At 38.4% G+C, this 12787-nt stretch overlaps 1 protein-coding gene across 1 annotated transcript in view; it reads right to left on the reverse strand.

Moving 5' to 3' along the window:
• Positions 1-12787, reverse strand: part of LOC106518944 (guanine nucleotide-binding protein G(I)/G(S)/G(T) subunit beta-1) — a gene marked incomplete at its 5' end in the record, with an annotated part of 40597 nt that overhangs the window by 4399 nt on the left and 23411 nt on the right. The window contains 8 exon segments of the mRNA XM_014010394.1: positions 608-824; positions 1098-1299; positions 1515-1581; positions 2591-2753; positions 4331-4394; positions 6270-6376; positions 6580-6618; positions 7928-8034. Of these exon segments, the coding sequence (XP_013865848.1) occupies positions 608-824; positions 1098-1299; positions 1515-1581; positions 2591-2753; positions 4331-4394; positions 6270-6376; positions 6580-6618; positions 7928-7984 (916 nt within the window).

Genomic DNA, 12787 nt, shown 5'->3' on the forward strand with positions numbered 1-12787 from the left:
TTTCGCTTCATCAAATACGACCAGACGTGCTTCACATTCAGATAATTCAACAGAAACTATGATATTTACTGACTGTGTCAGAGTGCAGGCTGTTTATTAGGAAGTGTAGGTTGTGATTTTAATATGCTATGCCACATTAACATGCTGTAAAAGCTTCTTTCAGAGTAGATTTGTAAAGAGAGATTAGCAGAGATAGCTGCTAAATTTTCCAACAAGGAAGTAACAGCAACGCTCACTTTTAGTTGTTTTAGTTGCCCCCATTAGTAAAACGACAAACACCAAAACAGATTCTGTTGTTTACTTCTCTCAGCCTAACTTATTACTAAACCTCTGAGGAAAAAAAAATTAAATACATAAAAATGAGGTTAAAGGTGAAAGAAATCTGATTCGACATCTATGTTTTCTATACGTTTTTTAACAAGAACTTAAATAAAAGCTGACAGAATTTTAAATAGTCAAAGATGCTTTGTTTACTTCATTATAGAATTGGCTAAAAGTAGATATACAGTAGTAGATAGTAGCTAAAGATAGTTTAAATCAACAAGCTTAACAGGAAAAACCTCTCCTTTTAGTTTTCACCGCCCCATCTTTTTGAACTATAGCTTACCTGCGCGGTCGCCCTTCAACGTGTCCCAGACGTTGCAGTTGAAATCGTCGTATCCAGCCAGGAGTAGGCGGCCGCTCTTGGAGAATGCTACAGAGGTGATGCCGCAGATGATATTGTCGTGTGAGTAAACCATCAGCTCCTGGTCAGCACGCAGGTCGAACAGCCTGCAGGTAGCGTCGTCTGAGCCCGTGGCAAAAGCGTTGCCATTGGGGAAGAACTGTAGGAAGAGCGAGGAAACATTTTAGGATGCTTCTTAACATTTAAAACAACTCATTGACAGTAAACGGCGCTGCCCACTTCTGCCCCTGCATGGTAGGCAGGTTTCAAAACTGTACGTTCTTCACGTGCCGATAGACCTGTCACAGCTTTCAGCATCTAATGTGCAGCGGCTACCTGCACATTAGCCATGAAGCGCACAGGAGCCCTAAAGATTGGTTGGCGCTAAGACGGTTTGTATGCAGCAGTGTTGTGTTTGCGCGTGGTTCCGTACACAGATGGCGTTGATGTCTGACTCGTGGCCAGTGAAGGTCTGTCGGCACATTCCTTCTCTGATGTCCCAGAGCTTGGCCGAGGCATCGCAGGCTCCAGACACAAACAGCCTGGTGTCGGGCGCCAGAGAGAGACTCATCACATCGCCGGTGTGACCGGCAAACGTAGTTGTCTGCTGACCGGTCTCGATGTCCCACAGAGCACTGAAAGAAAATGCAGAAAACGAAACATGTTCACAACATACTAGAAGAGTCATTAACTGTAGACCAGGACCTACAAACTGTACGTTAGTAGTGATCTGCAAAACTAGAATTAATGTAAATACCATATAATACAAAAAGTAGTGATGAAATCAAATTACTGAGGTATTTATATTGATGTTGGATTAAACTGTATGGGGTGCAGTATCTGAACTCACCAGGTGGTGTCTCCAGAGCTAGTGACAATCTGGTTGTCATCCAGAAAACGACAGCAGGACAAGTAACCTAAACCAAATGAAACGCACTGATTACTTCCTTTTGATTGACTTTTTTTTCCCTCTTCTTCCCCATATTAACGCAAGGTAAAGATGTAATCATTTCCCTCTGCAGAAGAAGAGGTCTTACTCTACACAGTCATCACACCCACAGAGAAGGCGATGTGAGCTTGATGTGGGGGAGATGAATCGACTAATTCACAACCGCAAAAAGAAAAGAAGCTGTAGGGCATCTCCTGCTTCGTGACTTGCTTCCATAATTCATCCATTACTAGTTGGTAAAGTGTACATACCCCTCCCTATAGTGAGGGAACTGGAACTAAAATGCTGACACACTTCCTGCATCATGTGACACTGATCAGATGAATGCTCCTTGCCTAAGCACTCAACACTTTCATTAGTTTGTAATGGTGTAAGCTTCGCCAACCATCTGATTTCAATTAAAAAAAAGTTAAACTACGGGACTGGAATATTTTAAAAGTAAACACGGCTTAGGACAAGGGCATAAACAAAAAAATGAATGGGTTTCATTTGACTTATTTTTTGCAGAAAGCTTGTGCAAAAAAAAAAAAAACTCAAATCTTGATTTGCAGCAAAACATGCGAAGTGCTTGAAAATACAGCATCTTAGCTTTATGATCAATTATCTTTCACAAACAGCTGTCCTTTTATATGTAACATGTTTATAGTTGCCATTTGAGCCGTTTATTGTGTTTCAATAGAAATATTACAGTATGCTTTTCATGAATGCATTAAGTTGCATGTGGTAGAGCTAAATGATGAACAACAGCAGGGGTAGTTCAATGCTGGAGTGACATTTCAGACAAATTTAAAATCCTCAAGTTTGTTACCTGATGAGTGATGCTTTAAAAACTTAATTTTACTAACGCGTTGCTTTTTATTGTTCCTAAGGCTCAACACAGAATAATATAAATATGCTTTACTGGCAGATCTGTCTGACATTTTATAAAATGCAGTTAATGATAAATAAAACAGAGCTAACAGATACGTCAGGTCTACCTGTGTGTCCAGCCAGCTCACGGCTGACGCGCACGTTTCCTTCACGGGTCTTCAGGTTGTAGATGGAGCAGATGTTGTCCAGGCCACCACAGGCAACATAGTTCCCAGAAGGGGCGTAGGCGCACGTCATCACCCAGGAGGAGCGCAACGGGATAGCATGAACCTGGAGGAGAGCAGGAAGATTTAATATTAGATAGTATGCAGTGACAGATGGAAGGGAGGGAGAGAGAGGAGGGCAATGACACAAAGTCTTGTCTGCAACATTAACTTAACCTTTCAAGGACAATACCCACTATAAATAGCTTTTACTTGGCAGTAACAAACACAATCAACTCAGCATTTTGTCATTTTAAACAAAGCCATCTTCTGGAAACATGAAGGTGAACATATTTCATATTGTGTCACAGTTAGGAGCTAGTTTTGCTTAAAATATCAACTTATTACTATGAAATTAGGTTTGAAAACATATTTGCTCCTGTTTGTGTTTTATTTGTGATGCTGTCGATCTGTGTGGGATTTGAGACTAAATCTTAAGTAATCATTGGGCCTCATGCAAGAACATGTTGGTATTCTTATCCTAAATTTCTCTTACTTTTGTTCGTACGAAGGGTTCGTACGAACATGCCACGTCAGATTCAACAAACTCTTCTATCTTCAGGAGAAGTGTGTAAATGAGCTGCGTAATTTACACCTGTTCTATCCAGCTGCTCGTGCACGCGAGAGGAGATTAGCATAATTACCACCCCAAAAACACCATATAAGGCTGTGTTTCCTGCCTCAGATATCAGGAAGTGTTCATTCATGAAAATGACAGCGAAAATTAAAAATAAGAACTTTACGAGTTCAGAGATTGAAGTCCGTCTGTCAGAGATCCAGAAAAGAAAATCTGTKATTTTTAGCAGCTCAGCTGTGGAATAAAAAGAGCTGCTAAATGTATAAACAACTGTGTTAAATCATTTTCATTTATTCAGAAGACACACCGTTGCGCACCGTAAAGGTGTGCCCCGGGACGAGCTGGAGGGTGTCGCTGGGGAGAGCGGGGTCTCTCTGCTGCTGCCCCCGCACCCGAACCCGGAGGATAAGCCGGCCGGACGGACAATTTATATTGTTAGTCTAATTTATTACATTTAAAATTATAACTAATTCAAGCAGAATAGCCTATTGTCAACATAATCATAGTGTGATTTATTTTCAACTCAAAATATCTTCAAACTAACGAAATCTAAATTATTAGGGAGGAAAACCCGTCTGGATAACAGCAGACTGACTGCTCGTAAAATATACGACAGGTCTGGACCACACGTGAATTTTGTTCGTATCTGAAAAAAAATCTTAGAATACGAAAACATTGGTGAATGCCAAAAATTCTCCTAAATCACTCGTACGCACAACTTAAGAACAAATCTGTGCGTACGAACGGTTCTTGCATGAGGCCCAATGAGTATAACTTTGAGACTCAAAGTTACTATGTCAGAGTGCAGGCTTGTACTTTGTACTCAAAGTTTGAATATTAGATTAGGTTACGCTTAACGTCAAATTTATTTTCAACACTGATAAAATGAGCAAAGTCTTTTTTTATACTATTTCATCTTTTACATTGTACTCCATTATGATCTTTGCACACAAACCACCTATTTTTAACTCGCTGAACACATTTAAAATGCACGAGTGAAGTTTTTTTTCTTTACAAAAAGCAAAATCTAATTTAGTTTTGATGCAATAAAATTTGGATGTTGTTACCTTGTTTGTGGTGTAGCTGTCCCAAATAATGAGTTTGCCATCCTGGGAAGCACTGACCAAAAGCCTGGTGAATAAAAACAGAGATTGAATTCAATCAAAACATGATAAGGTTTCATAATAAGAAAATAAATGATATAAAACCGAGCAGTTTCATTTATAATCTATTTAAAAGACGTCTGTTTTCGTATAAAAGGCTACACTAAAACACTATACACTGTTTGACATACTGTCTAGTATATTTTTGAAATGTTTATAATGTGACCTCAAAAGCAGCATCACAGTACTTCTCAGAACAGGCACTGCTAATCTTGATTCTGCAGTTTTACAAAATGCTTGGAACAATTTCTATATTTTAAACACTGTTTAAAAGCTGTGGACGATACATTTTTAAACAGGACTCTTTCCAACCTTTTTTTTTTTTTTTTTATTCTAGGGAACACGCCTAGCTACACTCCCAGGTGCTTTCATGAGCGATCTGGGTGAATCCTATAAGAGTAACCACAGTCATGGTCCCAATGCACACAGGTTCAGCAGAAAGGCTGCAGGGATTATGACAGTCTTAACCACCGTGCTGGCAAAGATGTGCTCACATGCGCACAATTCAGCAGATAATAAAAGAGAGAAACAATTCCTTGTGCTATGTGTTCTAATCAGGAGAATCTGATTCAACCTTTGTACAGGCTTTAGCAGAACAAAAAGCTAAAAAAAAGGGGTGGGATACAGTTAGAAGCAGCAAAATGTGCTTACTTCAGAATCGGACTTTTCAATAACTTCTGGTGAACTCTAAGAGTGTCAGCTGAGACAATGACGCAATGCTTTGAGGCGCTTCTTGTCAAAACAGAACCTTGACAATAGGACGGATTCCTCTGAAATGATGAATTGATCAATCACCAGATCATTAGAAAAGGTCAGAGGTTCTCAGAGTTCAACATAAACAAGTCCCAGGAGCAGCATTCAAATCCCAAAACACCTTTTTAATTTGAAGAAAGCAAAGCCAGGCAAATGGAGATTAGATGTGATCATTTAGATGTTTACCAGTGTTATTGGAAAAACTCAAATTGACATAGCTTTTTAAGTGAACCCTCAGGTAGCCAGGTGTAGATTTAATCAAATGTGTGTAAATATAAATAAAAGGGAGCCTAAAAACTAAAAGCATAAAACCAAAATTGTCTTGGCTTGATTGGTGGCTAATAAATCTTTTCATGTAAAAACAACAACCAGTAGTAACTTGTTGATTTAATTAGGATTGAGGTTATAGCTTCATCCTCAAGCTTTTTGTGCCAAACATCTACTCGATCATCATTTTCAGAGTAGCTTAATCTCATTAAGAATCTATGTTTATCTAATAAAAACCAAAATGTCTCGGGAAGAAGGTGAAACAGCACAATGCCACAACCAAACTTTATTTCTCTCAGGTATGCAACAACATAGATGAAAAGGTAAGAAGCCTGTTCACAACAAGCTTTGTGTGGGCCAATGTTGACAAGCACTACTGTAAACTTAAAAAGTGTACAACTAAATAAAAGGCTTTATAAGAAGTCAGGTTTATAGTTCATCTCCATGATGATCAGCCTTAACATTTGGTTAAGCAAAGGCTGACTCCATTTTGAGGATTTTCCCTACCCACATATCACATCTCAATGCACATAAACACACAAAAGTGTAGACACACTAAGATCAAGTGACTTACACGTGTCCAATGAGAATTCTAAGCATTTCGATTGTGAAGATAAGAATGCTTCTTACACCATGTTAATACAAAACAAACAAAATAAAACAAAAAAGAATCACAGTTTTAAACAAAAAAAAAAAGGATTTGACAGAGAGCCACAGGAGAAAGCATGTAGTAAAGACAGTCAAACCAGATTTTTGTATTTCCTGCATGTATGCAGAGATACCGGGACTGATTATTGTGTAGAACGGAGTTGAATGAGTTCACCTTGAGTCAGTTCCCCAGTGCATGGCATAGATTTTAGCCAGATGCCCCCTCAGTGTTCGTCTAGTGCGCATCTGAATTCGTCCAACGGGGTCAATGTTAGCTGTGATCTAAACAGGAACAAAAGAGGAGGACAAAGTAGACAATTTTCTGCTTTGTGTACACAAACATTTTGAAGCATAGTTTGTTAAAAGCACTTTAAAAAATATGCTCTGTGTGAACCAAACAGATACCCAATTAAAGCAGATTTTAATATACCGAATTACAAAGAGTCACAATCATGCACAAATGTACTTTTTTTTTTATTTTTTACCTGAGACAGGGTAGCATCTGCACACGCTTTCCTGGCATCCTGAAACAAAATGATATAATTAAGTCACCAAATTATAATTTGGAATATTTAACAGATAGTTTTTTTTAGTGCTGGGCGGTATACTGGTTCATACCGAATACAGTTTTTTATTATTTTTTTACGATATTAATTTTCTGAATACCGGACATACCGGTTTAAATAGCTTGAACACGTTCGAAACGTTTCGTTGCGGCCGCCAGGGAACTGTTTCCCGGGGGACACTTTTCCTCACAGCACCGCTATGTGCATTAGCAAGCTAACTGGAGCAGTTTGTTGGAGTTAATGGCAGCGAGTGGCGATTCCGCTGCTTATATTGATTGGCGTAATTTTTTTTTTAAAAAATCCCATTTTCACCATTGCTGAATGTAGTAAACACCTCTTCAGTGACGTGCACGGTTAGATTTAACATGCAACGTTAATACGGAGACGTGGAGACGCATGAAAACTTTAGCATGGTTCTATTGTGAAAAGCCCAGAGGAAGTAGTTTTGTAGTGGAGTTGAGTTAATTGGTGTGCAAGGTGAGCCGTCCTGATAAGCTTTAATAAATAACACAAAACAATAGACCCAATGATCTTTTTTTAACCCTCCTTCACGACCCGACCAAAATGTGTGACTACTGTCTACAACCACCAACCAGAGAAGAAAAGACACATAGGAGGGAAACAGACACAGACAGAGGTACAGTAAAAGAAAAATACTGTGATAAACTGTAAGAAAATTTAGTGTTCGTTAACTGAAATTGTGACAAAACCACATAAATATTCAATAGATTAAAATGTGAAGTGAATGGTCCATACAACACCATTGATTGGAGTGAAAGCCGGTTTATTGCTGTCTGTGCAAGCAGGAAACCGACGCTGAAGAAAACCGGAAGTCCCGGCGTATAAATACATGCTCTTCAGTGCCTGGTACGTCCACTACTGGCCTACGGCTGAATCGCAGACACTCAGACAAAAAAACTGTACTTGTGTTTGATTAACGGTTTTTTTATGTGTTGTGATGGTGTTTCGGGCATGTATCTAAACTATTTTAATCAAGACATAACAATAGTCGAACAATGGATTATAAAAGTCAATAGTAAAAAAGGGAAACTATGGAAATGGTGTAGTGCTTTTAAAATCAGTATCTAACAGGACTAATAAATTTCTTCAATACCGTGAAACCAATGTTGAAAATACCGTGATATAAAATTTTGGTCATATCGCCCAACACTTTTTGCATTATAAAATTGGTTTCCTGTTCAACATCTATAAAAACAAAAGAAGCCAACCTACAGATGTAAGAAACAAACAAACAAACAAAACTTACTCTGATCTGGTTCTTGAGTTGCTCAGCCTCCTGGCGTAGCTGATCCAGTTCACTCATTTTCCTCTGCTAATGGTGTGCTTTGCTCCGCCGCCTAGACTCTTGCTGATCTACAGGAGACAAAAGAAAAAGACAAAGCTGAACATGCATACAGCGCTGTAGTATGACAAAGTTTAACTGAACAAATAATTTAGCCCCACATCATATTCATGCAACCGCTCGTGGCCGAAACGTGCTTCTTCCTTCAGGAAAGAATTTACAGACACCAACTTCAGCAAAATGCAGCCGAAGATCCGAGTTTCTCATAAATCCATTCTGTGCAGCTCAGACAAAGTGAAAGCGAATCACTTTCAAGACAGCTCAAGACTTGTCCTTGCCAGCTTGAAACTGTAACCTAGCAACAAGCACTAGGCAGCTTCTTAAGGCTTAAGGTAACAAATTTGAGCATGATGTTGAATTTGTTTACTCTTTCCTCCCAAACAACAGCAAACCTTTGGGCAAACCTCTTACAACAAAAGTAGTAGTAACAATTTCTCAAACCTAAGAAAAATGATGAGTCCTGCACATAAGACCCACGACATACCTCTTATTCAAAGTGGAGCAAGGATTAGGCGTACAGACATCAAGACACAACAGAGTCAAGAGACCAACTAGGGTTTCGCCGTACTACTGTGAACACCGTACCTGTGTTCAGGTGAGGGGCAGGGTTTGTTAATGCCATCAATGCTCTGGCTTGTAGACTCTAAACTCCCCTTCCAATGTCATCCCTGTAATCCTGGGACACAGTTGATTCAGCTCCTCCAGCCAAATCCGGTTAAGACAAAACCTGCTGATGATCCTAAAAGCAGTGGCTATCCCGCTGACCCCAATCCTCCTGGTTGACGCTTTTAACACCGATACTTTCACTATCCGTAAAAACGATTTTACTCAAAAAGAAAAAAGAAAATTGTATCTTAATAAAACTGAACTTGGGCTTAAATGCTTGAAGGCATGTAAACATTTAAAACTATCTTTAATCATTTGTGTGATTATAAAAGATATGTTGAGAATTAAACCTTCTAAATATACTATGACTCTAATTTCAATTACTTTATTCAACTAAGAAATCATCTCAGTTTATGTTCTCCAACTTCACCAGTTCCAAGAACCTTTTAAATAAAAAAACGTAATAAAACTTATCTGCACTTAAACACAGCTGATCTATCAAATGAAACAAATACTGCAAACACACCTTACCTCACTGTTTGAGTTTATCAATCCCTTTCTCCTGAAGAGTGTTGAGACCTTCTGAATGAACACCTTATCCTGTATACGCCTGACACCTTAGCGGCTACCTGCCACCTGATTGGCCAGTGCTGCTAAACGATTCTGTATCTCAGCAAGGCTCCTTAGCCCCCTAATCTTGGTGATGAAAATGTCACGATAATTTCCGTGTATAATTCTTGTCTTACCCCAACATACAGAATAAAGCAAAAAATATTGGTCATCTACCTAAAACAATAAGGGCAAGAAGATATTAAAAGTGGAACGACAATTGGACCATTTAATAACTGGAGTAGGTCAAGGACTGTTGCTACATTTATAGTAAAGCATGGTGGTAATAGACATGCATGTTTATCACAAACAGCACTTAAAATGGAAGCATCTTTGCTGGTTTCTATTTAAAAATGCCAAATATTGAAATCCTACATAGGTTGTGAGAAAAATATTTATAGTTTGTCTTTCTCCTGAGAATCAACGAAAAGGGGACAATTATCTCCTAAAAAAAGTTTGAAACAAACCATAAGCTTAGCAACACTGTGACCATTCAGCTTGTTTATAATGTTTAAATTATGCTAAAAACCATGAAAGAAAAACACTTTAAAACATTTTAAAGGGCTCATTTATATGTACTAAAATACATGAGATATTTTACTGAACAAAAAAACTTCATTTTTATAAGCCTGTTAGGAGGTGGGGTTCTTTCTGCACATGTGCACAGGTAATTTATGTGCTGCGCCAGGTGTTAATGGGTTAAACAAGAGAAACACGTGCTCAGTTGGCTGAGGTCAGGTGATCATTGCAACTTATCAGGAAAATTCCCATCTTAACCTCATCCTAAAAAGATTGCAGAAAGTATTAATATATATATTAATCAATGCATTGCAATTTTCATGTTTTATTCATTGGACTTTTTGTTTAAAAAGGAAATGTTTTATAAATGCTACTTTCCTCGAAAACAGATCGATTTCAAACTAATTAAAATTCAAAACTCTACAGCTAAACCTTAAATAAAGCAGAAGCCCTTACAGATTATCTGTATTAGTGGAAGTGGTGCAATTCAGAGAAATCTTTTTCCTATTTTGCTAGTGGTGGGAGTGTTGAAGCCACTGGCAGTGCAACAGATAGAGCCTCGACTCTGCTGCCTTCTCTTTCTACCAGCTATTTTTAGTTAGGTGGTGGGGGAGGAGGAGAAAAAGGAGGAGGGAAGCAGACTTCACATTTTCCAGCCACTCCTATCAGCTCCCACATCTCGAGTGCAACAGTGACAAGGAGAGAGGAAGTGTAATTCGACTCCATACAGACACACAGTTCATTGTTATTTCTTCTTCCCGAAGAGCAATAATCATGCTTGCAACAACTATTTTCACACTATTCTAATTTATCCTCAAGATTTTTAGCTTTTTTCCTTCAAAAAGATAAAAAAAAAAACATTTAAAACAAGACCTTTTTGCCACGTTTCGAAAGAAAATTGGGCCCGCATTAAGTCAAAAGTATTTAATTTCAACTCAGTTTAAAGGTAAGTAAGATAATAGATAAAACACATTGCATGAATGAATGCATGAAAGCTAAACAAAAGCACTTCAGTTTGCACGTGTGAAAGGATATTACCTACAAGTTGCTCTAATGGGGTTTGGCAGTAGATTTCTAGGGCAGACAAGATGCTGTCACCCTGATGACACAAGGAAAGGGGCAGGCAGAGAGATGTTCTAGTGCACAAGAGGATAGATGCAAGTGAGGCAAGCTGGAGGACAGAGCCAGATTAAACTAATGAGAGTGAACAAGCAGAGGACAATTGGGAGGGTAGCTGCTAATTAACCCCTTGATAAAGGGGAGCAAGGCATGTTAAGTGTACCTACATCCAGTGTCATTAAAAGTGGGAATACGCACACTGCTCTTGGTTTCCTGACTTTCTTGAAATTGTGCTTTTTAAATCATTTTATTTTGATTTTCAGCCTAAAAGAATAGAATAGAAACAGCCTTTTTTGTCCCGTGCGGGGAAATTCAGGTGTAGTAGCAGCAGAAGCAGGTACATACAGTCCATACAGGTACATAATATAGTCTGTGTTTATGTGCTTTTACACAACACTGCCTTTAATGAACAAAAACTATGCACTGAAAAGACCCCAGTGCAAATTTTATGATATAAGGAACAACTATGACAAAATGTCTTAAAAATAAAAGCTTTACCAGTGATAATAGCAATGCAATTTGCTCAAGTTCAAATGGTTAGACATGCTAATGTAGAGGAAATCAAAACAAAAATGTGGCATGTTTGGATTTACAACATTATTATGAATATTGCATTAACATTAGTACAGTATTAAGTTATTATGAAAGTGTCAATCTAGAATACTTGGCTTTAAAAGAACAAACGTCTGAATCAGCATTTTCTGTAGGGACAATCTTGAAACCTGCAGCAGTGATCTTGATTTTCACTTAAGTGATTATAAAATTAAATAACAATATAATTTTCTTAAAGTATTACCTAGCTTTCACACAAACTATGCGCACAAGCTGGTGTTGCAAAGGTGCAGTAAAGATGACCTTAATAATTTACGCCCTCCTGCTTGGACACCAGCTATCCCACCCCTCGTCTTCTTGAGGGCTGCATCCAGGGCTTGCTTAATTGTTCCTTTTTTCCTAGCCTTGCTGTAGAACAGAGTGCTTCAAAGTGCCATTTGGGTTGTGGTTAATTTGCTCCCACAAACACTTTGAGCTGCAGCACATTATGGAGAACACTGGTTTAATTGCAAACCAGCAAGTGGCTGGCTATAAGCAGAGCCTGAGCAAATGCTCATTGCATTAACATTCTGCCTCCACCTTAATACAAGCCAATAGTATCAGTAAGCAGGCGTTTCCTTTTCAAGGGTGTTCCCTAACTGTGCGTGCCTCTTCCCCTTGTCAAAACATTCAGCGGATGTGGCGACAGAGCATACTCACTTTACAAATACACTTTGTGGTTTCTTTTATTAGCGTTGACTTGTTAATGTCCATTCAGACCTGAAATCTGGCTATGCAATCAACTGCATTAGAGTAAAAATAAAGGGAGGAATAAAAAGGCCAGGAGAACAGATAGGTGGCACTATATGTGATGTTTGATATGACACCAGGCAAACGCTCTTAAAATTAGCAATGTAATCTTCAGGTCTAACACACTGATGAAAATAAATTAAATTTACAGTAAGTTGTACATAATTGGTATAGGTTACAGATAAGTAAACCTTTTTGACATCTGTGGCAGATGTCAAGGTAGACATTTTAAACAGGATTTCAGTATCAAGGATCACCTCAGACCAATCCACCTCATTCATTTTGAGCAATTATCAGGTGTTAATCCAAACTGCTGTCAGCCCTGCTAAGCAATAAAATAAAAAGTGGGCACAAGTTGTGTAAATTACTGTCAATGTACTTGCAAAATGTACTTTATCACAATAAAAATGGCAGTGACAAGATATAGAATTTGACCCAACACTGTGGGTAATATGCGCTTTTTAACCATCTATTATTGATAACAGTTACCAGACAACAGCCAAATGTACTAATACTTTTTCAGTTTCATATGAAACGTAATGTTATGCATATAACTACTGTTCCCTGAAG

This window comes from Austrofundulus limnaeus, unplaced genomic scaffold (assembly GCF_001266775.1).
Source record: "Austrofundulus limnaeus strain Quisiro unplaced genomic scaffold, Austrofundulus_limnaeus-1.0 Scaffold68, whole genome shotgun sequence".
Lineage (NCBI taxonomy): Eukaryota > Metazoa > Chordata > Actinopteri > Cyprinodontiformes > Rivulidae > Austrofundulus > Austrofundulus limnaeus.